Consider the following 16,186-nt stretch of genomic DNA (forward strand, 5'->3'; position numbering starts at 1 on the left):
TTGAAAATTTATGTAAATGTGTACTCTCAAACTCATTACTCTTAGCTGAGCATGGTGGAGCACATTTGTAATTCTAGTACTTGGGACGCTGAGACAGGAGAATCACAGGTGTAAGTACAGTCTCAGCAAGTAGTGAAATTCTCATCAAACTAGAAAGATTCTCTTTCAAAATAAAAATAAAACAGGCCTCGGGATGTAGCTCACAAAGAGAATACCCCTGGGTGCAATCCCCAGTATCAAAACCAAAACCAAACCAAAACTAAACAAAAAACACTACCCCCAAAAAGAGACAGAACAGTCGGACATGGTGTCGCTAGTACCTGAGAGGCTGAGATAGGATTGCAGGTTCTAGGCCAGCTTAAGCAACTTAGTGAGGTTCCCAGCAATTCAAGGAGACCCTATTTCAAAATTTCAAAATAATAATAAAACATGGCTGGGAGTGTAGCTCAAAGATTGAATGTCCCTGAGTTCAGTCTTCAGTACCACCAAAAAGAATCCCTTACATCCAAAAAAGGGAAAAAGAATTAAAGAAAAGATGATGATATCCATCATCCTAGATAGTACCCTTCTCATGCCCCCAACTGATTCTGCCCTCCATCCCCAGAAAAAGAAACTACCACTCTTATTTCTGTTAGTATGTATGTGTTTGCCTCGTCTAGAACTTCCTATTAGGGGTTCATTATTGAATATGCTCTTATATTTTTGGCTCCTTTCATGCAATATAATGTCTGTGAGATTCATTCATGTAGTTACATGCATCCCTGGTTTATTTCTTTTTATCCCATTGTACAGAAACATCATTATTTATCCATTCACTTTTTAATTGTCACTTGGGTTATTTCTAGGTTGGGGTTATTATGAAAAGAGCTGCTATGAACACTCATGTATGTCCAAACTATATTTAAATTTTTGGCATTATGTTCCTGGAATCTTGCATAGTGCCTGGTACACAGCAGGTACTCAATAAACATTGTCTGAGTATGTGAACAAGCTTTATTCTTACAATGTGAGTTATAATTCTCTTTTCCTCCTACTTTGGATAGTGTATTAGAATGCAAATGAGTATGAATGATTCAATTACAGAAAGAAATTTGAGTCCTCTATTTTCTAAAGGGCCCTTTGCAGAGTTTGTGCTTTCACTATTATTTACTAACAATCAGTTAAATTTTAATTGCAGGTAAACATTGACTATGTTTTTAGTAAGAACGTCCCAAATGTTGCATGGAACAAAATGATATAATATAGGCAATACAATAATTACAATACTTTAGGACATACATATACTGAAATATTTGTTGTTCTTCTGAAATTCAAACAATTCACCATTCTGTATTTTTATTTGTTAAATCTAGCCACCCTAATTGCATACAAAGTTGGGGACCTCTAATCCTTAGGATCCTTCCAGCCTTAAAGTTTGAGCATACCTCACCTGTTCCCAGTGACTAGCCTTAGGAAATGATTTTCTTTCATAGCTGAATGTAGCTGATTATAGTTATGTAATCAGGAATACTGATAGAGGGAAGGGAGGTGTTTCTTTTTTTGTGTGTGGTACTACGGGTGGAACCCAGATGCTTTCTACCTCCGGGCTATACTCCCAGACCTATTTTATATTTTATTTGGAAACAGGGTCTCTCTAAGTTGCTGAGAGCCCCGCTAAGTAGCTGAGGCTGGCTTTGAACCTGCGCGATCCTCCTTTCTCAGCCTCCCAAGCGCGGGGATTACAAGCGTGCGCCACCATGCACAGCAGGAGGTGGTTCTTTTAAGAACACTTTGGGTAACATTTATTTTGTGTGGTAAGAAGTTGCTTGGTGAATTTGCATTGAACTCTAACTGGGTAATGCTATAGCCCTCAGGGCTTAGTTCATTCTGGGCCCCTAGGCCTTTTCAAGTGAAATCTAGCGTGCCTATTCCTCTCCCACTCCTTGACCCTGTCAGTTATGTTTGTGTCTGGTGCAAATACAGTGAATCAGAGGCTAAAGGGAAATGTCTTCCTGAACTGTTCAGTAATGTCTGGTGTCAGTTATAGTGAGTGACAAGTCTCACCTGGTATGGAGCCAGCTTCCACAGGCAACTTCCTTTATTTCTTAAAGTCTCATTCATAAATCTATAGGGAGATGTTCTTAAAAGGCAAGTTCGCATTAAATGTGGGACAGGACCTAGTGTGGTTTGATGTGTTTGTTTATATTCCAGTGAATGGGTTTTGTTTCAGAACTGCTCAAATTCAAGTCAAATTCACTGCGCTATTAGGTCAGAGTTCAGAAATCTAAGATGCTGCTAAAGGGGACCTGGTTTAGTGAAAGAGTTCTAAGATTTAAATCTAACCTGGGATTGAATTTGTGCCACTCCTTATCTGAGTGACCTTGGAGAACATCTATTTAACTCTCTAAGCTTCAGTTTCTTCATCTGTGAAATTATGACAAATAGTGCCTACCTCACAGTATGATTAGAAAAGTTCAGTGAAGCAAACAAAGTGAACTCGGCACTTAGTGGGTGTTCAAGGTAAACATTACTATGAGTGCGTCTTCAGGAAGAAGTCTGATGCAGTCTGAGAGGCCTCTCTGGATTTCTGGCCCCTTACGCCATCAGCAGAGAATGCAGATCAATAGAAGGGCATCATGGCATCTTGTATTATTTTCCCCTTTTAGATTTTTAGATGTGGAGTGGAAAAAAAAACAAGCCCCGGTTTGAAATCTCCATACTCTTCCTTAAATAGCCAACGACAGCAACTTTCTAAAAACTTATGAGTTGTGTTTAATTTAGGATATGAGCACATGAAAATTATTCTTTTGTTTCAGAATGTTGTTTGGAAAGTGTACCAATATTACAAGTAATATTGTAAATTAATAATGATAAAAAGTAGAAAAAAGGCATCTCTCTCATTCTTCTGGCTTTTCCTGATTTCTCAGTTCTAGGCAAATTCCAGGATCTAGTGGCAGCACATCCAATGGAAAAGCAGCAACAACCACAAGGGCTGGAGGTTTAGGATACCCGGTTTGTCACTCCACTTCTGTGTCTTGCCTTCCTGTGTTGAGGAATAGGCTTAACAACTGAGCCTCTAGTTCCTTGTATTTATATTGTGTGTGCGTGTGGTAATGGGATGGAACCCAGAGGCTTTCTACCCCCGGGCTACCCTCCCAGACCTATTTTATATTTTATTTGGAAACAGGGTCTCACTCAGTTGCTGAGAGCCTCACTAAGTAGCTGAGGCTGGCTTTGAATCTCTGTGATCCTCCTGTCTCAGCCTCCCAAGCACGGGGATTACAAGCGTGCACCACCACGCCCAGCTTAGTCTTTTTTTATTTTGAAACAGGGTCTCACTGAGTTGCAAAGGGCTTAAGTAGCTAAGGCTGTCCACCAACCATGCTCCTCCTGTCTCAGCATCCCAAATGCTGGGATTACAAGTGTTCACCACCATACCCAGCTATCTATCTATCTGTCTATCATCTATTTCTTTATTTATTTACTTGTAAAAATAATAAATGATATCTAAATGCAAGGATGAGATGTCCAATATATTTTTTCCCCTGGTACTGGGAGTGGAACCCAGAGGCTTTCTACCTCTGGGCTATACTCCCAGACCTATTTTATAATTTATTTGGAAACAGGGTCTCACTAAGTTGCTGAGAGCCTCACTAAGTAGCTGAAGCTGGCTTCGAACCTGTGCAATCGTCCTGTCTCAGCCTCCCAAGCGCGGGGATTACAACCACGACTGGCTAGTTCCTTGTATTTATGTGTTATTTGTCACTGAGTGAGTACCTAAGTATCTACCCTGCACAGAACTAGATGCTGTGATCATATTACTAGCTGACATTTATTAAGCATACTATATATGCCAAACACTTTACTAGGGACAATTTCTTATATAACTTCACAAAACCCTGTAAAGTAAAATAGTATTCTTATTTTATAGGACAGAAAATTGAAGCTTAGTTGGTTCTTTTTGTTACTGGGAATTGAACCCATGGACATTCTACCTCTGAACTACACCCCTAGCCATTTCAATATTTTTTTTTTGAGACTGGAATTTTCTAAGTTGCTGAGGCTGGCCTCAAACCTGTGATACTCCTGTCTCAGCCTCCTAAGTTCTGGGATTATAGGCATGTACCATCATGCCTGTCTGCTTAGAGAATTTAAACTAATTTGTCTTAGAGTTGAACAAACCAAGGTCTTTATTTTAAAAGAACTTAATGCCCAGGAAGTCAGGGGAAGATGTAATTAAATCATTGTAATATTGTACATGTTCCTGTCTCTACATATACTTACATCTATATTATATATTTTAGATTGGTGGTGTCAATTCAAATGAGCTTTTTGTAAAACATGTTTTGAGTAATTTGAAGTAAATGTTTGCTTTTCTTAATTAAGTGTAAATGGTTGCTTTTTTTCTTAAAGGTGTGAGTGTATGAGTCTTTGTTTTACTAGAATTATTTCAGGCCTATCAAGTGGCATTCTCATTACAGTGACAGTATCTATAATTAACAGTCATAGCATCAAAAACATTTAAGACTGGAATGAAATTTATTTTTAATTATATTAACATGTTGTTTTTATGTTTTGATTAAATACAAATATATACTTTATCAAATATCATCTTGTCATCCTCAAATTATAAATCCAAATATTTCAGCTGAAAAAAGAAACCCAAAATCTTTAAAACAGTATCATTTTGTTATGTTGTATAAAACTGTGGTTTAAGCCAGGCATGATGACACACACTTGTAATCTCAGCATTCAGGAGGCTGAGACCGGAGGATCAAGGTTCACAGACAGCTTTAGCTACTTAGTGAGGCCCTTTGCAACTCAATGAGACCCTTTTTCAAAATAAAGAATGAAAAATAGGGCTGGGGGTATAGCTCAGAATTAGAATGCCCCTGGGTTCCATCCCCAATACCATAAAACAAACACAAAACAAAACAAAAAACTGTATTTGAGCAGTTATTTCAATAACCATTGCTGGGGAAATTCAAGAAGCATTTATTAGATTACAAAGACTCTCTTGCTTTGTACTAGGTAAAATACTATTAGGCCTTAACCATTTTTTTTACTATATTACTGCCTTCTTCCGTGTAGTAATACTTTGAAATGTAAATAACATTTTTTTCTTCCTAAAACCCACACATTTCTTCAACCCCACCTGGATCAATCATCCATTGATCTGACCTTTTACTTCCCCATAGGCACTGATGGTTCTTGCTTCCCTTCTTAGGAAGCCTAGATCGCATGATCCATTACTGTAACACTTTTTTTCCATATACAATTGACTGCCTTGCCACACTTTTCCATTTTCATTCTCACTTAGCAGAACCCCCAACCCTGATTATATCCAACATGTCCTCTAATCTGAATCTGGACCCACACAACTAAACAGAGCTAAAGAAGACCTCATAGTATTGCTGATGGGTATTTCATTAAGTGCCTGACCACCAATCTCAGCCCTCAGAGCTGCCTGGCTATCACATTTCCTTATCTCATGCATTCTCCTATTGTCCTGATTATTGACCATTTCAGACCTTACCTCTCTTCAAATCCCCATTATCTCTCTTTCATCCTCATTATCAGCTGATGACCTTGATTCCTGGAGGGGTATAATAAAAGGAAGTTCCACATACTCCTAACACCACATCAACCAGCCTCCCAGCATCTATACCCACACATCCTGCCTTCTCACATGTCAGTGTGGATGAACATTTCATGCTCTTATCTGAGTCTAAAATGTAACCACATTGTACACATTGATGTTTTCATGGTTTTATTAATCCTGATTAAAACTACCCATTAAAATAAAAGGAATGTTGTACTTTTTCCAGACTATTACTGTGCATGTGTTCTTTATATTTCAAATAATTACTGCACAAATATGACTGCATTTCTATTATTTGAGTCACCAGTACCACAACCCAGTGTCATTCATTCTCTACATCAGTAGGCTGTGCTGTCCATGATGATTCTGTGTAGAAATGATAACCTCTGATTACTTTGTTACATCTTTTTGTGTCTGTGTATATAGTTCTGGGGATTGGACTCAGAGGCATTCTACCTCAAAGCTACCCTTCCAGCCCTATTTTAAATTTTATTTGGAAACAGGGTTTCCCCAAGTTGCGGAGAGCCCTGATAAGTTGCTGAGGCCAGTTTTTTTGACTCTCTTTTTTTTTTTTTTTGGGGCGGGTCTGGGGATGGAACCCAGGGGCATTCTACCTCCAAGCTACACCCCCAGCCTTTTTTTATTCTTTATTTTGAAACCTGGTCTCACTGAGTTACAGAGGGCCTCACTAAGTAGCTGAGGCTGTCCGCAAACCATGACCCTCTGGTCTCAGCCACCCGAATGCTGGGATTACAAGCATGCGCCACCACGCCCAGCTTAACTCTCCTTTTTCAGCCTCCCAAATACTGAGATTACATGTGTGTACCACCGTGCTTGGCCAATTTCATTACATCTTCTAATATAGCAATGGATGGGCTTCTAGACATTGAAATATGTGTTGTTTTATTATAAATAACTTTCCTTCTATAATTATTGCTTACATCTTTATTATAACTTCTTCCTATGAATTTCTTTTCACGACGGCAAGAAAAAGTAATAAATAATTCCTATAAAATGATGTGTTAATCTGATAAAGTTAAAACCAGTATATTAGATGATCTTCCCAGGCCTCCTCAGTTTAAATTTTGTACGGGTATGAGAAAGATTATATCTTGAGAGGAAGGGGAGGTCATTTTAATGTAGGAATGACTCCAGCATTGTGGCCTAGTCAAGCAGGGGTTGGATGTTCCCAGAGGAGCCAGGATAAAGAATAAGCTTCCTAGGAGCCAGTCTGGTCATGTTCACTGAATTCCATTCCTTTACCCTACCCACCTCACTGTAATTGAAAACTCCTGGGGAAACTGCCAGGCCTGGCATCATAGGAAATTGCCTTGTGGTCAATAGGGCTTCTCTGGTTACTTTCCTCAGTGACAGAGCACAGGATGGCTTCCTGTCTGTTGGCTGGAAGTTATCTACCTTTTTGTTTGAGTGAGTTCCTAAGAAATTTCTAGCAGAAGTTCCCAATGTTTTTGCTCAACTCCTATCACTGGGATTATTTTTCCTACCTTGTCCAACCCCCTCCCTCCAGCCTCCTTGCTTCTTACTAGAGATCTGGAAATTTTTGCTCTATGATAGACCATTTCCTCCCCTACAATCCTGATTATCCTTTATTGATATACCATTTTTGTTGGATACCCAAGCAGACACTGTTTGGAAGTAGGTCATAGTTCCAAACAGAGGCCACTTCAACTTTGGCAACACCTGTTGAGTTCTCTCACTTGAAGGAGATTTCATTGATTTTGTAATAACACATCTTATTTTTTCTCACTATTTACACATACTTATTGAGGACTCTTTGGAAAATACAGAAATGTATACAGAAGCAAATGCAAATTATCCACAATCCCAAGAAATGCAATCCTCAACACTGGACAAAATGAGAGCTAAGGTGAAGGTTAAATTTTCTGCTACTCTCTTTTTTATTCTGTGTCAGAACCCAGTTTCCTCTTTTCAAAGCACATCTTCATCTCACCCTTATGAAAAACTTGCCTGTCCTATATACTGTAAAATGGAGGGCAAACCGTAAAGTATACATTAGCACTTAGCATGTCAAAGGCATATAAGAGAGATAAAACATCTCATATCAGGAAGGTGTTTGGAATCTAAAATAGCAATATTTTGTCATAGCTCTGCCATCACTACCTTATTACCAAGGTGCTGTGGTGATAAAGTATTGTGGGAATGTCTAAAGAGATAAGAGACCATCTGAGAAATTCACAGTGCTCTCATGGAATTAGGAAAAAGCACACAGTACATAGAGGCAAGAATGATTAAATGTGAGGCTGCCTCGTAAATATGCCTTTCTCGTTGGAAAAAAAAAAACGGCCAACATTAAACAAAAAGTTGGATGATACTAAATCCATCCCAGAGATAAAGTTCTTGTTACAGATATTAGTTAGAATTTATGTTTTGCTTTTTTCTCAAGGTGGATAGGGTCAGAATGGCAGTTTCCCTCAGTTTGGAGTCTTTGTATTGAGGATCTGGTAGGGAAAGGACTTAGAAACAGTAAGGTATAGGGGTTAAGTTCCAAACTTTGGTTCAATTTGTAGCTCTATTCCTATTTTTATCAAACATTACTTGATTGCCATCCACTGCTTTAGGAATTGATGAAATGATGTTGGACATGACAGATGGAGTCCCCACAGAAATAGTGATCTCATTCTAGTAGGGGAAGACAGAAAGTCTACTGATGAAACCATAACAAAGGATATGATTGGAAGTAACTGGAGACTACCTTAGGCTGAGTGGTCAGGAATGGCCTTTCTGATAATGGAAAGTTGAACTGAGACTTGGAAGATGAAAATACAGCAATGAAAAAACCTAGAAGAAGAATAGTCCTGGAAGGAGTAACAGCTAGGGCAGTGGTCCTATATGGCAGGAAAAGGTTTAATTTAAAAAAATAGAATGAATGCCACCGATGTGACTGAAGCTTGAGTGAGCAAGAAAGAGTAAGAAGGTAAGGGTGGATAGGGTCACAGTACACACAGGGCTTGTGAGGGCCTTGATATGAAGGCCTTGTAGAAATTGAACTAGTAGCCTGGTGTGATAATACATGCCTTGTAAATACCAGTACTTGAAAGGCTGGAACAGGAGAATCAAATGTTCAAGGCCAACCTCAGCAACTCAGTGAGGCTGTCAGCAACCTGGTGAGATCCTGTTTCAAAATAAAAAATGAAATGAGATGGGGCTTTATCTCAGAGTTACAAGGTCTCAGGGTTCAATTCCCAGTTATGGAGAGAGGAGAGAGGAGAGGAGAGGAGAGGAGAGGAGAGGGAGAGAGAGAGAGAGAGAGAGAGAGAGAGAGAGAGAGAGAGAGATTAATAAATTAATTCAGCCAGTAATCACCATCAATCATCATTGTCATCATTATAAAGCAAAGAAGAGGGAACTATGATGAAGTTGGAGACTTTGGGAGATATTGTACCATACCATCCAAAATTATTTGATTCTGACTCACTCACTAGGCATGGGGTTATCACTGTAAGGTTTGAATGGTATGCTGGAAATGGAGCTTGAGGAGATGGGAGCAGAGTACATGGGGCCATTTTCATCTTTGAGCGACATTTCTAGCACTTGAATTTTCCCCATGTCTCTGCTACAGCTGCTGCTTTCTCAATGAATGGATGCAAATCCATAAGTCACTGCACACCTGCCTTCACACCAGCCCCATGTAAATAAATTCTCTTATTATTTTGTTACTGGAGTTTCTACCAGTGAGGCAATATCTAAATCACAGTAAGAGGATACCAGCTTAAGATGAGATTTTATTGCTTTTGAACAGTGACACTATCTAATGAAATCCTTGGTCCTCCTCCTCCTCCTCCTCCTCCTCCTCATCCTCATCCTCCTCCTCTTCCTCCTCCTCCTTTTCCTTCTCCTCCTCCTCCTTGTACTGGAGATTGAACCCAGGAGCATTCTACCTCCAAGCTACACCCCCAGACCTTTTTACTTTTTGTTTTGAAACAGAGTCTCAAGTTGCTGAATCTCACTAAATTGCGGAGTATTGCCTTAAACCTGCATTCCTCCTCCCTCAGCCTTCCAAGTACCGAGATTACAAGCATATGCTATCACACCAGGCTTAGTCCACTGCCAATTCACTTGGTTAGCAGGAGTGTGGCTAAAATCAGGTTCCCTGGGGCAGCATTGTTTCTTGGTTTATATGATTGGCTCACTTTTTCTTTCTTTTTATAGGGAGAGATGAAGTCCTACGGAAAGCTGTGTGGGGGCCAAGAGTGCAGTGAGGACTGCAAGTGCTCCTCTGAGAAGGGAGCAAGAGTAAGTTGCTTATTTCATTGTTGAAAGACAAATAGTCATGGGGGCTATTATCTGTTTTCTTTAGAATTAAACTGATTAGAATTTACTCTTATGACCTCATGGAACAAGCAAGTGAGGAGGACCAGCTGGAAGGTGCTTTACTAACTAATGATAGGCAGAACTAGATTGGTTAAAGTCTCCAAGGAATCATAAAGAGGTTTCCTTTGTTGACTTAATGCCAAGGTTTCCCCATAGTTTCATTGGAGCTTTTCCAAAAGCCAATTAGGTTAGGCAGAACCATATTGTGATAATCTTTGTAAATGTGTACACATTTTCATAGCTCATTTATATCCACTTGGCTATTCCCACCACTCTGGGGAACAGGTGGTCAAGTGGTTATCTACAGACTGGGATGTGCCTTGTCCAAAATCACCCTGATCATAAGAGATAGAATCAAGAGTTCAAGGTAGCCATAAAGTCCAGAAACATAGGCAATAATAGATAAAATATGGCTTACAGATACTATATTAAAACATAAAATATGTTCTACATTGTGACATATGTGATATATTATGTCATTAACCATGCACAGTTTTAATCAAATTGGCACAGCTTCTCTATCAATTCCTGTATATGCATAGCCCCTAAATGAGTTATATCTCTGATTTTCACTGTGTAAACCTGAATCTTTAGTGTAACCTAGAAAAAGTATTCACAGATGTTTGATCTAGTAAATACTTTACATATATGTATATATTTCCAGAATTTATGGTGAGCCTGTAGAATTCAGATCTTCCAACTTTCAGTATTGTGTTTGCACTCTCATCACACTCAAAAAAGCCGAAGAGCTTGTACTGTCAAAGGAAGAGAGTAGCATAAATAGGTCAACCAAACCTTCAAAAACACAGCCAAACAGGGAACACAGTGACCGTTCCACCTTCTCTTTCATTATCTTCCATTTGCAGTAAAGTGAAATGTCAAACTATGCCAGAATTTGAAGGAAAAGAATAAAAGGCCATCTCTTCATCAAAAAGGATCAGGCCCATTATACATTAAAGACATAGACTTAGAGAATCATAAAATATCAGAAAGGGAAGGTGTCTTAGTGAGCTACTCATCTTACCCACTGATTGTACGGAGGAAACAGACTCAGAAGAAAAACGACTTCCTGGGGTCACACAGCAAATTGACAACAAATTTCTGGCTATTACTTAGGTCCTTTGATTTCTCACCTATTTACTTCACTCACTTACCCACTGTTGCCTCCCAGGGAAGCCATGTTCATTGTTGCCACTAAGGCCTTTTCCCTCTGGTCTACACCTGGGAAACATTTCAGGAAAAATATACAATAAATATATGAATGCATTCTTAAATGATATGCAAGCAAAAGTCATCAAAAAGACAAAGAAAAATTCTCCCTTGATGTTCCCTTAGTCCCTCAGAGATACAAACACATGATTCTAACAGAAAAATGAAGGTGTGTTGTGTGTGTGCTTATGTGTGTGTTTGTGTTCCAGGATTTTCCCCTTAATATGTCCTTAATGCTAAATATCTTTTCTCTTACCCTGTAGTTTATCCAGTCTTTTCCTTTTAGTATAGCCTTTTTGTTTCTGAATTTTTGCTATTTTATACAACTGGAAATACTACAGTGCAAGTATTTGAACAGGCCCCCTTGTGCTCATCTCTATATAGATAAAAAAGATCAGTATTATAAAATAAATATTTTTAACTTTCAAAGCTACTGGCAAATTAGCCCACAAAGTATATTCCAATTCATATACCCATCAGCGTTGTATATGATGTCTGTGTCTCCATGCCCAGGTCAGTACTTGGCAATATTGCATATGTATTGACTGAATAGTCTCATTCCCTGACTATACGTAAATTTAAACATCTTTTTACTTATTCACTGGATGTTTGTATTTCTTCTGTGATTTTTTGCACATATCATTTGACCATTCTGCTACCTGATGATTCTTATTGACTTTATCTCTACAAAGATATGGAAGTGAAAACAACCCAAGTGGAAGCAAATGAACCTTGACACAAAGAAAACATTTCCAAATGGCTTGTTGGGGGAAGGCAGTGGGGAATGGCTAATCCAACCCAACAGCCAGAAAACTCGGAAGAATATTTAGGCTTTCTGTTGAGTTGTGGAGATTTTAAAAGTAGAAAATTGTAAATATCTGGAACTGAGGTTCATCATACATCAGGCACATGCCTCTGATCACCTCATTGTTTAACCTCAGGCTGAAATTTTGATAGAAGAGAAGGGAGTATCACGGCACAGATATTTTCCCCTCAATATTCAAAAGAAACAGACTCCACACAGTTAAACATGTTCCTAAAAGTTTATTTGTAAAGTCTGAAGTTTCTGAGACTATCTGTCAAGGTTGTCAAACCACACCAGGCTGTATTTCATGAGTCAAGAACAAGAAAATTATATTTTTCCATATAGATAAAGAGGCCAATGGTCATGTGGCAAACTGTCAACACAGATGCTTAATACCACCCATGCTGCTGGTCTCATTTAGTCATCCTCCCTTCGCTTCTATGTTCCCAGGGCCAAATGGGCTTATTTAAACTGCTCCAGCATTATTGACCCTGCAGGACAGCCCCTCTGTACCCCTTTTGTGCAGATGTCAGAAAGATTTGAGACTGTTTTCCTTAGCTGAGCAGAGGGCCCCATTTGTATTTCAAGCTGTTCCTCTCAATCTGGGAGGGAAACAGGAGGTTGGGTCACTCCTGAGCAATGCCACAGCCTTCATCAGGCCCGCCTTCTGCCTTTGGGAGACATCAAGCACATAACTTGCTGGGCAGTATGTACTTTTCCTTTGCCAGAGGCCTCTTGAACTGACTAGGATGTTTACACAACGCCTAGCACTCCTTCAAACTGCTATCCAACCAGTTTTTGGCCAAAGTAATCTCAAACTAATTTCTCCAAGGATTGCCCTCCTAGAGAAAGCACTTTCCTGTGGTTGGTGCACTATTTTGCACTTTCTAGAGCATCACGGTGCACCTTTTCTCGGGGTCTATATTAGTGTCCCTATGTAACAAATCAAGAAACTGATAAGGGACTTGCCCAAGGGTACTAGCTTGTTAGTTAAATCCTGTTTAGCTTGATTCAAGAGAATTGCCACTTTAAAAGATGACATACCTCCTAGTGTTAAATGGAGGGCTTTACGTCCTGGACATTTAGATTTGGATTTTATATTTGACTTTCAGTGTTCTTTCTTGGGGTAGGTTTTATTATTTGGAAGAACCATTCTTCTGAGTTGTTCTCTTGTCTGCTAGCTTTTCTCTGCCATTTGATTGAACAAAGCATTTTAGGTTGACATTTACATCCCTTCCCTTTTTTCTCTGCCAGATCTGGAAGCTATCTGCAGTGTACTCCATCAGTGCATTCTTGTCTGAAGTCGGTGATAAGAGGAGGAGGGTTGTTTATTTTGTTCTGAGCCCAGTTTTCCTCAGTATTATTTCGGAGTTTTTCCTTTTTAATCATATCCTCGTGTTTTTATACAACATGATGAACTCTTCATTATCCATTGCATCTAAAGGAACATGAACACATATAACACAATTTAATTAAAATAAAACAAGAGGGAATATTGGGATTTACCTCTAAATAAGAGCTGTTTGTTGTACTCTATTATTTGGGAATGCATGCTTTAGCTTGAAATTGTATAAAGCTAGAGTTTCATATGAAACTGACCACAAGTTTCTTAATTCCTTATCTTCTGCCTGCATCCTCCCACTTGCCTACCCTGAAATGTGTTTCCCATGAATTGCTGAGCCCAGATGCATTAACCACTAGTTCTCTTGTTTATCCTGAAAATAGCCAGTGTTCCTTGTATCCACTGCCTGATGCTGTGGCTACTATGAGATATTTCCACTTTCAGTTGCAGTAGGCAGTTGCTATGTACGTCTTTCTCTCCTCCCTGTCTACACCTACATAAAATCCCTACCTGTCCAACCACTTAGCATGCACAAACATTTTAAGCCTCTACTTCTCCAAAGTGAAGGCTCACTTTGCCCATGAGCTATTTGGGTGGTAGGGCCTTACTACAGCTACTTGCACTTACTCTCTGTGCCTCCATTGTCCACTTACACCTCAGGTCTATATATATGGACTTGCTCATTACTGACACTCATCACCACTAACCTGCTTGCTGCAAATCCAATCGACACCTTTCATTTTTCATGTTCTTTGAGTTCTATGCTGCACATAACACCTCCTTTCTTTTTAAAATGTTCTGTTCCCTTGGGTCTCATAATAATTATCTCTTCCTACTAGTTATTTTCCTACTCTGATTAGGATCTCCCAGGCTTTGGTCATTATCCATTTTCTCACTGTTGGCCTCTCTCAGGCTAGTTACATGTGTTCCAAGGATTTCAGTTGCTATTGAATACAGTGATTAATATTAAATCTTAAGCTATAGTTCAACCACCTTTCTCCTGAACCACAAGTGAGAATTTTCAATTTCTTGCTGGATATCTCTGCTTGGATTTTTCTGGCACCATAAACATGTCTTACAGAACTCAACCATCGACTCCCTTCAGATGTGCTCCTTCTCAATCCTACTCTGCCTCCCCCATATCTGTAAATGGCACCACCAGGCACTCAGTTGCTTAAGTCAGAAAATGTAGTCATTTTTCTCATCGCTTTCCCTTCCTCACTAATACCACCAATTCTGTTTCCGAGGAGGGCTGTACCCTCATGTCTCTCCCACCTGAGTAGCAAAGGACTTTTTTTTGTATGTTCATGTGTTCAAAAGCCTGCAGCTCTCCTGCTTGTTCATTGTTGAATGCGCTGTAAATGAAGGTTTTTGCAATTAAAGATTTGCCCACATCCAAGGATATTTAAAAAAATAAATAAAAATTAATTTAATAATTAATTGAAACACATGTGCATCGAACAATTTACAGTTCTCAGAACCTGCATACTTTCATGAAAGATTACCTATTATATGTGGGTGTAGTTCTAGCCCTACTTCTCATACCCTGGATTGGCTCTTAGGTCACTGTAAAGCAGATGGAAGTTGTCTTCTAGGGAGCTTTCAGTGCTGCTGAGAGAAGGCAAAGAGCAGTCATTTTCTCATCATCTTTAGACTTCTTTACCTATAAGGGTTTACACTCTGGTTCTTGTAGTTTGCTTTGAGATTCTGTTTTCCCTAAGTCCTCTGGATTTCTGACTCTGGCCTCTTCTTTTGCTCCATCACTTCTTACACTGTAGCTACCAATGCAAGGGATTTGGCAAAAGGGTCTTATTTTACTTCCAGGAATTCTTTTTTCTACAACATGAGGATATTCATGAATAATTGTGGGTCAAAGGTAATGCTAACTCTCTTTTTAATTTCCTTCTTCTCTCCACTAAACTTTTTGCTCAAAGCCACTTAATTTTCTGTAAAATTGATGGGCTTGCATTTGCCTGCTCCTTTTCCTTTGTGTGGAAGTAAGGAAGTAGAACAGTAGCCTCTGAGCCAGGAAGCAGCCACTGGATGGCAATAGGGGAAGGAGATTGAAAATACAGGGTTTTTGTGTATTTAAATGTGATTATTTAAACTGGGCCTAGAGGTACAAGCCTGTAAACACAGTAATTGGGGGGCTAGGATAGGAGAATAATAAGTTTGAGGCCAGCCTCAGCAACTTAGCGAGATCCTAATAATTTAGGTTCAGGATAATTGATGATAATGTTAAAAGTTAGTGTCTGTGCACTCAATCAAGATACAATCATAACCAAGAAGACATTAATAGATAAACTTAATCATTTCTTTGATCATATTAGAACGTTAAAGGATTTATAAAGTATATTATCCATACTAGTGAGGAAGGCTTCTGTCAAAAAGGAATTAAGGAGCTGGAAGAAGAGATAAGCACACAGCTTTAGAGGTCAATAGCTATGCTTTAGCTCTCCAGAAGTCTAAGTATCATGCCTGAGTTTTGCCAACCAAATGACTTCAAGCTGGTGCTCCCCACTCTCCAGATCCCAATTTAGCCATAAGTAAAATGTGTGCTTTGGACTGTGATCTTGAAGGACTCACCAGCTCTCACCATCTAAGTCAGATACTGTGTTACTGTCCTCTGATGGCTTTTGCCCATGAAGTGTCTTATCATGCTTTCTAGTGTTGCAGTGAGATATGAAGGGCAGTGGTTGACAGTGATTTACCTACTGAGTGGTGCTTTGGCAGGCGCCTAAGACATAACTCACTTTTTGACTGCTGCTTCCGCTGCTGCTGGAGGCTCCTGAAACCAAAGTGTGATTTGAAAAGAATCACGGAAATTCCTCTTTATCATATCCTCACACTGTCTTCCCTTCTGCTCCTGGGAATCATTCTGTTTACAGTTCTAGCT

General features: G+C 39.3%; 1 protein-coding gene across 1 annotated transcript in view; it reads left to right on the forward strand.

Moving 5' to 3' along the window:
- COL4A6 (collagen type IV alpha 6 chain) overlaps window positions 1-16,186 on the forward strand; it is a gene marked incomplete at both ends in the record, with an annotated part of 330,422 nt that overhangs the window by 136,582 nt on the left and 177,654 nt on the right. The window contains one exon of the mRNA XM_080718967.1: window positions 9,773-9,856. Within this exon, the coding sequence (XP_080575093.1) occupies window positions 9,773-9,856 (84 nt within the window). The remainder of the gene's footprint in view (window positions 1-9,772; window positions 9,857-16,186) is intronic.

Source organism: Muscardinus avellanarius (genome assembly GCF_963383645.1).
Source record: "Muscardinus avellanarius genome assembly, chromosome: X".
Classification (NCBI taxonomy): domain Eukaryota; kingdom Metazoa; phylum Chordata; class Mammalia; order Rodentia; family Gliridae; genus Muscardinus; species Muscardinus avellanarius.